The sequence below is a fragment of the Homarus americanus genome, unplaced genomic scaffold (assembly GCF_018991925.1).
Source record: "Homarus americanus isolate GMGI-L3 unplaced genomic scaffold, GMGI_Hamer_2.0 scaffold7504, whole genome shotgun sequence".
Classification (NCBI taxonomy): Eukaryota; Metazoa; Arthropoda; class Malacostraca; order Decapoda; family Nephropidae; genus Homarus; species Homarus americanus.
In genome coordinates this window covers 133112-142500 of record NW_024752810.1, presented here as the reverse complement: position 1 = coordinate 142500, position 9389 = coordinate 133112, and the positions used below count along the sequence as shown (strand labels likewise).

Here is a 9389-nt window from a genome sequence, read left to right as displayed (position 1 = left end):
CTCCCCATTCCCCTCTCCCCCTTGCCCCCTCCCCTCCCCCAGCCCCCCCCTGTCCCCTCATCTCCCCTTCCCTTGGACGGTCTCAGGAGGTGACTTCAGGAGGTAAATATTCCAAGTTACAGAGGAGATAGTTGTACAAATCCCAGTGTCTCGGGGCTTGGCAGTCATGGCCGCAACAGAATAATCAGAGCGTCAGTTTTAAAGTCTCCCTTCCCTCGGGTGTCATACTCACGAGGGGGGGGGGTCTTACATCAGAGGTACCCAGCGCCATCTTGTCCCAGGCTTGTTGTTGGTCTGGGTGGTTGTGACTTTTGATGTTTAGTGAGTTTTAAGATATGTAAATCCTTGTGTGTTTAAGTGGAATTTTATAGTGTGTTATTGAAGGATTATTGTGGATAGTTGTTTGTTTGGGTGTAATTTTATTGTTTGTTGTAGTGTGTGTGTGTGTGTGTGTGTGTGTGTGTAAGACAGGTTGAGGCGCCAATCTGCTGAGAAGAAACAAATGGGCGGTGGATCTCCTTATCGCTCCCGCTCACTGCCACCTGTGTGTGTGTGTGTGTGTGTGTGTGTGTGTGTGTTGTGTGTGTGTCTGTCTATTGAAGAGTGTTTGACGGTCTTAATGGTGATCGTGCACCACATTTCAAGTGCTCTCTCTCTCTCTCTCTCTCTCTCTCTCTCTCTCTCTCTCTCTCTCTCCTCTCTCTCTCTCTCTCTCTCTCTCTCTCTCTCTCTCTCTCTCCGTCACTTGGTAGGGGTGAGTGATGACCCGGGGTGCAAGTGCCAAAAATAATGTCCCTGTTTCTACTCTGACAGTGGCACTACATTACCCCTGGTGCCATAACTCCTTCGTATGCGTGTCTGTGTCTGTCTGTGTTTCAGTCTGGTTCTGTCTGTCTGTTTGTCTGTGTCTGTCTGTGTTTCAGTCTGATTCTGTCTGTCTGTCTATCTGTGTCCATAAGAGAATTAGCTTGGTATTGAAATATTGACTCTTGGCACTTTTATTCTGGTGACATAAAACTCAGATTAGCCTGTCAAGTGAGAGGCCGACCCCCCCTCTGTCACCCCCTTCCTCCCCTCCTAGTGTCGCGACCACCAACATATATTAATTTTACACACACACACACACACACACACACACACTAACACCGTCTTAAACCATAAACTTAAGAACGAACCGTAAATATTAACTCCCTTGCAAGACGATGACTTAACCCCTTGAATACAGTAACTTAACCCTTTGAGTACTATAACAACTCCTTGAGTACAGTGACTTAACCCTTTGAGTACGATGACTTAACCCCTTGAGTACAGTACCATATTATTCGAAGAACAGGTCATCGTGCTCAAAGGGTCAAGCCATATACTCAAGGGGTTAAGTTATCGTACTTAAATGGCTAGTCATCATGCTCAAGGGTTAAGTTAATGTACTTAAAGGGCTGGTCATCATGCTCAAGGGTTAAGTCTTTATTCTCAAGAAGTGGAGTTGTCGTACTCAAGAAGTTAAGTCATCGTACTCAAAGGGTTAAGTCACTGTACTCAAGGAGTTGTCATCGTACTCAAGGAGTTAAGTCACTGTACTCAAGGGGTTAAGTCACTGTACTCAAAGGGTTAAGTCATCTTACTCAAAGGGTTAAGTCACTGTACTCAAGGGGTTAAGTCACTGTACTCAAGGGGTTAAGTCACTGTACTCAAAGGGTTAAGTCATCGTACTCAAGGAGTTAAGTCACTGCACTCAAGGGGTTAAGTCACTGTACTCAAAGGGTTAAGTCATCGTACTCAAAGGGTTAAGTCATTGTTCTCAAGCTATTTGCGCCTTTTAAGTATCTAAGCTTGCGCGTTTATTCAGGATTTGTCAGCTTGAACTGTGGAGTCCCAGTGACATTATGACACTATTTTGACCGCTATAGCTTTGAGCTTTTACTTGACAGAGCCTTTCAGATGAGAGAGAGAGTCTAGATCAGGTTGCACAAGTGACCTCTGCGTGAGAGAAAGTAACATTTAACCTTTGAATCTTGGTCAGGTCGTAGGTTAGGGGTCAGTTGAGGTGGTAAAAACGACCTTTGTTATACATAAGGAAAAGGTTACCAGAACCACAGAGAGATCCCTTAACACCTTGTTGCCCGGGGAGGGGGAAAAATTACACGCTGACAGACCGACAAACTGTGTGGGTGTGGTGACTCAACCTCTGCGTGATGCGTATACATATAGCCGCGTATAGGGGGAAGTGGAGTTAGTGAGGGTAGGGGGAAGTGGAGTTAGTGAGAGTAGGGGGAAGTGGAGTTAGTGAGGAGTGGAGGGTTAGTGAGGGAAGTGGAGTTAGTGAGGGTAGGGAGTGGAGTTAGTGAGGTGTGGGAAGTGGAGTTAGTGAGTAGGGGACGTGGAGTTAGTGAGGGTAGGGGAGGTGGAGTTAGTGAGGTGGAAGTGGGTTAGTGAGGGTGGAGAGTGGAGTTAGTGAGGTGGGGAAGTGGAGTTAGTGAGGGGTAGGGGAAGTGGGGTTAGTGAGGGGGGACGTGGAGTTAGTGAGGGGCAGGAAGTGGGTTAGTGAGAGTGAGAGGTGGAGTTAGTGAGGGTGGGGAGTGGAGTTGAGTGAGGTAGGAAGTGGAGTTAGTGAGGGTGGGAAGTGGAGTTAGTGAGTAGGGGACGTGGAGTTGGTGAGGGGGGGAAGTGGAGTTGAGTGGTAGGGAGTGGAGTTAGTGAGGGTAGGGGGAAGTGGAGTTAGTGAGAGTAGGGGGACGTGGAGTTAGTGAGGATAGGGGGAAGTGGAGTTAGTGAGGGTAGGGGGAAGTGGAGTTAGTGAGAGTAGGGGGAAGTGGAGTTAATGATGGTAGGGGAAAGTGGAGTATGAACCTTATGGACATCCTCATCGTCGTCGTCGATTCACTGTGACACAACTGACAACCGGGGCATCTGACAGCTCAAGTCCCGACACCTGGAGTATATAAATGACCTGACAGCTATATATGCCAGAATCACTAAGCCCCTCCCTAGGTATCTGCCACATGTTGAGGTAATCACTGAGGCCTTGAAGTCATTTGATTCATTTACACAGGTATACTCAATCATCACCTGAAGCATCAACCAGGTTAATTGAAGCATCTTGGAGAAATTGATTATGATTTGATTAGCCAAGTCTTGAACCAGTTGATTAATTTCCATTTACCTGACTCACTCGACAGGTAATTAAAGACACCTGGGCGTGATCACTGAGGCAACCAACACACTAATTAGTTTATATACCTGATAGATATACTTGACTAAATGGCTGACTTAGTTGGTAATTATCGAGATGAAGCCATGATGCTGCGACGCTTCCTACCCATAAGTCGTATTTTCTGTACCTGTTCTCTTAACTGTATTAGAGAACGCATTTAGTAACGTTCACTTTTACCGTTTTTACCGTTAGTTAAATGCGTTCTCACATCACCAGTTACGAGAAAAAGGAGAAAAAACACGTAAGAACCCGCGTTTTTTGCCGTAGGTTAAGTGAGTCTTTTTAAAAGCGTTCTCACATCACCACCAAGGGAAAAGTTCTACCCCCAAGAGCCTCTAAGACTCAGGGCTCCGCTACCGTACACCATCAGTCACCTTCACGCCATCAAAGGTATAGCTGAGTCCTGGCCTGGCCCCATGCTGACGACATATTGGTAACAGGTGGTGGTGGTGGTGGTGGTAACAAGTGGTGGTGTCCCCTTTAGGAGTTAAGTGTTGGTGTGCTACTGCCACCACTTCCTTTACCTACCACCTACCACACACACACACACACACACACACACACACACACTCCCTTCATTCGTGGTCATTCATTCATGCTGTTCTTGTTTGACAGACTGGCTGACTGATTGAGTGAATGAATGAACAAGTGAGGGAGAGAGAGAGAGAGAGAGAGAGTACAGAATCTCAATAAAGCAGAAACACAAACAAATATGGCAAATTAACACACACACACACACATTTTACTCGAAATAAAAGTTTTGTATTGAGATGAACCTTTGGGGTTATTGACGGGACAGGTGTTGACAGGGGTTCATGACAGGACAGGTGTTGATGGAGGTTTATGGGATGACAGGTGTTGACACGGGTTAATGACTGTATAATTGAAGGTAACATTAAGAAGGAAAGTAATTTTATTTTTACATAATTTTTTTGCAGGCGGAAAAAAGTTGGAATTTTTTCTCTCACACACACACACACACACACACACAAGTATTTCTGTGGTTTTTTTCCAACATTCTTAAGGCCACGAGGGTCCCCATTGGCGGTGTCTGAGAGAGGGGAGAGGAAGAGGGGAGAGGAAGAGGGGAGAGAAGATACAGATGGGAGAATAAAAGGTCGGAAAAGAGGTGAAATATAGAAGAGAGAAGAGAATGAAGACGTAGAGAAAGGGAAAGAGGAGGATAGAAGGGAGAGAGAGAAATGAAGAGGTTACATGAAGGGTATCAGGAAGAAAGGAACAGAGGGAGTGAAAAGGGAGAGGAAATGGGCGACAAGGGAGGGTGAGAATTACAGACAAGAGGAAAAGGAGGGGCAGAGAGGAGAGGAGAAGGGAGAGTAATAATGACAGAGAGACCAAGGTGTGAGGAAGAGGGTGAGAGAAGATTTTAAGGGAGAGAAGAGATGAGAAAGGGAGAACAGGGTGGAGTGAGGGCGGGCGGTGTGTGTGTGTGTGTGTGTGTGTGTGTGTCCTCAGTGTCGTGTAATGAAGATAGCTTAATTTTTTTTTTTTGAGAATCTAATAAAAACTCGTAAATGATAAATTTGTGAGATAAAACACGTCTAAAATCGCAAAAAAAACATGAAAAACGACGATGAAAAAACATTTAAACTTTGTAAGAAAAAACACACACACGCCCGCGTTTCAACACATTAGAAAACATACATAAAAACGTCAGAAAAACACATAAACAAGAAGGAAAAAAACAGAGCTCTAAAAATACATAAAATCCCCATGTTTTGTTTGTTTGTTTTTTGGTGAAGTATTAATTATTATTAAGTAAAGTTGGTGTAAGAAGGAGGGAATGAGTCGTGTCTATTTCTGTTGGTCCATTAAGGTAAGAGAGAATGTAAACACTGGGGTGGGTGTAGGGGAGACTTCGCTAGAGTAAACGCTTTCACACACACACACACACACACTCCTCCCTTCCTTCACACCTGACGCACCTCACACAAGCCGCATCTCTCTGTTCTTGTCTTCACCAGCCGCAGGGAGACTTCTTGCCTGTACTTGCCGCACCTTACAGATTTGGTCTTCCTGTTTATTCTATTTTGTGAAGTCAATAAAGTGGTGAATATTTTGATAAAGGAATGAATGGTTCATCATCATCATCATCATCATCATCATCATCATCATCATCATCATCATCATCATCATTATTATTATTATTATTATTATTATTATTATTATTATTATTATTATTATTATTATTATAGAAGTAGAGAGAGAAAGGTACCGTAGACTCGTAGAGGACTCGTTAGGTTGATCTCTTCACCTGTCTGGCCTCACTACACTCAGGTGAGGCCAGACACACCTACCTGTGTGTCGTAAGGCTGTGGTTCTATCCCCCCCCCCTTCCCAAGATCCTGTGGGCCTTGTGGAACGTGGAAGATCTTAATCACACACACACACACACACACACACACACATACACACACACACACACATACACACACACACACACACTATATATATAAAATATGTTCTCAGATTGTGTGTGTGTGTGTGTGTGTGTGTGTGTGTGTGTGTGTGTGTGTGTGTTATTGTTTCATTGATTATTTTACCCCTTGTGTAGTGTCGGCGGGGGAGTAGAGAGTACTAGTAGCACACCTATAGTACATTAAAATAACTACCTTGTTCATAATACCAGGTTTTTAACATAACAAATTCAGTAAATAGTTTGTTCATTATATTATCCAATCTAGAGCAATTAACACACGTGACCCGACACACCGACTCGTTACAGTCACCACCAGCTGTGATTTGTTTACATTCAATCAGCTGTTTATCACGTGAGACTCAGCTTCGTGTGGGTCCTTTAAATAATATGAAGGAAATGAGGCGTTTAGGATTAATTTGACCAAATGAAGATTAGTCTCTCTAGCTAATTTAACCGGAAGATTAACTACCCTAATGCTAATGTAACCTAACAGTAATCTAACCTAATACAAAATTAACCTAACTTAATTTAGCCCGAATACTATCCTATCCTATCCTATCCTATCCTAATTTCCCAGGTAGGATTAGGGTGTTTAATCATCAGGTGAAATAATCTGGTGGGTCTAATCTTCAGGATATCCGATTAATCCGCCCAGAGTCCTCGAAATGACATCAGGCAGACAGGTAATAGATCTATGCTCGTTAGCTTTAATTAAGGTATTGTTATTTACATAGTTTTAAAAATAACATTGGTGGTTTGTAGTGTAAGTTTAGTGATTGGTGAATGATTTAGGTAACATAATTGTGATTTAAGGCGGGATGCTACGGTGGTTCTGTGATTTTTTAAGGGCTTTGGATAATTGACGACTGTGATTTAAGGCGAACCACTGCGGAGGTGAAGTGTTTATTAAACGGATTTTAGGTAATACTTGATAAAGATAATTATTTTTAAAGGGTTTTTATTGACGATTGAAATTTTATTTGTCAACAGAACAAACACTATTTTTTTTAGTATCAGGTAACAGTTAAACCGATACCCTGTGACTCCTCCTCCTCCTCCTCCTCCTCCTCCTCCTCCTCCTCCTCCTCCTCTTCCTCTTCCTCTTCCTCTTCCACTCATCACGACCCATGGATCTGATACATCAACCCTCCTCCTCCCCCTCCTCCCCATCATGACCCATGTTTCTGATACGTCAGTCGGAGAGAACTTATGGCAGGATGGGGAAATATTGGGGATTGATGAGGGGAGGAGGGAGCAGGTGAGGGACAGGTGATTTGTGTGTGTATGTGTGTGTGTGTGTGTGTGTGTGTGTGTGTGTGTGTGTGTGTGTGTGTGTCCGAGTTGGCGGGGTACCACCCAGCGTGGAGGTGCGTCGCTTGTGTCACGTGTGGTGCCGACCCTCGGCTGGCTGTCTGGCACTCTGGTGACGCTCCTCTACACACACACACACACACACACACTCCATTTACTTATATAGAAGTTACAATTCACCTCCTGAATGTCTCCTCTCTCCAGCAGTGGTCCCCAACCCTGTGTAGGCTCTGGGCCACATTTATCATTGTAAATATAGTGGACGGAGCCAAAACTTTGGATCTACATTCATGAAACAAAAATTCCATATATACTGTACAGTTATTTGCAGTTTTACACGTCTAACTGTTACCAGTTACATACTTTTTACATTTACTTTTGGACAGAACGTGAGTGTTTACCCCAGACCAGACCCAGAGAGAGAGAACCAGCTTTCTCACTTGGGTAAATACACACGTCCTGTACACGACAGACTCGGGATAATAGAGCAGTCTCTCTCTCTCAAACTATAAAGTTGTATCAAACCTTTACAAAATTTCATTAATTTCACTCTTACAAAGAATCCCGAGTAATTCACAATTTTATAATAAACCCTCGAGGGCTCCATAATATAGTTCCGCGGGCGCCGAACTACAGGTTGAGGACCACTGCTCTAAATGGTGTCTTGCTGTTACAAGTATTTCAAATAACAAAATGACTGTAATTACACTGGATAATTGCGTCTTGTTGTAGTTGTCAGACCTTGTTCGTATCTCATTGTGTGTGTGCGTGTGTGTGTGTGTGTGTGTGTGTGTGTGTGTGTGCGCGCGTGTGTGTGTGTGTGTGTTTATTCATGGACATCTTTTTCTTTGTTTCCTATTATATTAATATTATCCTTCCCGTTTTCTTCATGTATATCTTTATCATCCCATTTTCTTCAGTGCCTCAGATCGTCTCTTTTCTTACAGCGGGGAGCGCGAGTCCGAGCCTGGGCCGGAAGGAGTACCGCAAGGTGAACTACGACGGCCAGACCACACCCCAAAGACGCCCCTCACAGGTAGGAACTCCTTCGGGTAGGAACTCCCTCATGTAGGTCCTCCCTCATGTAGGTGTTCCTTCAGGTAGGTTCTCCTTCAGGTAGGTCCTCCCTCAGGTAGGTCCTCTCTCATGTAGGTGTTCCTTCAGGTAGGTCCTCCTTCAGATTAGGTATTCCTTCAGGTATGTCTTCCGTCAGGTAGGTCCCCCGTCAAGTAGGTACTCCTTCATCTAGATCCTCCTTCAGGTGCTTCACCCATAAAGTAGGTCCTCCTTCAGGTAAATCACTTTCACCAAGCTCTCTCCTGAAGGTGGACGACATAATGCTTCACTAATCTTAGGTGATCTTGGGAAAATCCTGTATAAGGAGTCTTGAATCCCATTAGATTAGCGTTAAGTGACTGGGGGCTTTTGTCTAATGGACCCATTAAGACGTGGAACAAGGTGAGAGACGGAGCTCCAACTTGTCTTAAGGGGGAGGATGAGTTAATGGGTTAAGACTATCCCTTTAAACCTTCCCACTCCTTCAATAATGGTCCTTTAACACCATGAGAACAACGGTATACAGCTCATGTAAGGCATTTTATTGTTTTGTAATCCCATAAATGGATCAGCAGAGCCATTATTGAGTGGCTCCTGTTCGCCCTTAAAGTTTCAGAATGTGTGTGTGTGTGTGTGTGTGTGTGTGTGTTTGTCACCAGGAGAAATGAAAGTTAACTATAGAGAAAGAGATGATAAAGGGCTCTCTCTCTCTCTCTCTCTCTCTCCCCCCCATGTTTACATCTCCAGTGATTAGTTTTCCTAAGGGAGGGAGTGTGCGAGGGAGGCAGTGAGGGAGGGAGAGGTGAAGAGAACTAGAAGGAAGTGAAGGTAGAAATTTACTTATAATATACTTTACTCAAACCACTTACACAGAGCTACAGCACAAATCTATTTTATAATCGTTTACAAAGTTACCTTAATATATTTCGACGGTGTTAACTTGTTCGCTCATAAGTTTAGACGTAAGGGTTTGTGCTCCACCAGTTAACAAGGCTTGGGTGTGCTTTCATTAGAGACGGTGCGGGAGGTGTGGGGTGCGGGAGGTGCGGGGTGTGGGTGCGGGAGGTGTGGGGGTGGGTGTGTGAGGTGTGTGGGGTGGGTGCGAGGTGTGTGGGTGTGAGGTGTGTGTGGGTGCGGGAGGTGTGAGGTGTGGGGTGCGGGAGGTGCGGGGTGTGGGTGCGGGAGGTGCGGGGTGTGTGTATGGCCCACCTACTCGGTAAAACATCGAACCCCTGACCCACGTGTGAGACTTACTTGTGAAGCTTAGTAGTTATGGTTGATTAATGAGTCGTACTTTGATTTAATCTAACCTTACCTAACCTAACCTTAACCTAACTTTATATCCCCATTAAACACTCTAATATTACTTCG

The 9389-nt window shown here is 44.4% G+C and overlaps 1 protein-coding gene across 6 annotated transcripts in view; it reads left to right on the top strand.

Moving 5' to 3' along the window:
* LOC121855197 overlaps positions 1–9389 on the top strand; it is a 242033-nt gene that overhangs the window by 102381 nt on the left and 130263 nt on the right. For all 6 annotated transcript variants that reach the window (XR_006086745.1, XR_006086744.1, XM_042350065.1 and 3 more), the window contains exon 8: positions 7910–7998. Coding sequence is in view for 4 of the 6 variants with exons in the window: in XM_042350065.1 (XP_042205999.1) it covers positions 7910–7998 (89 nt within the window). In the remaining 2 variants the exon portion in view is untranslated. The remainder of the gene's footprint in view (positions 1–7909; positions 7999–9389) is intronic.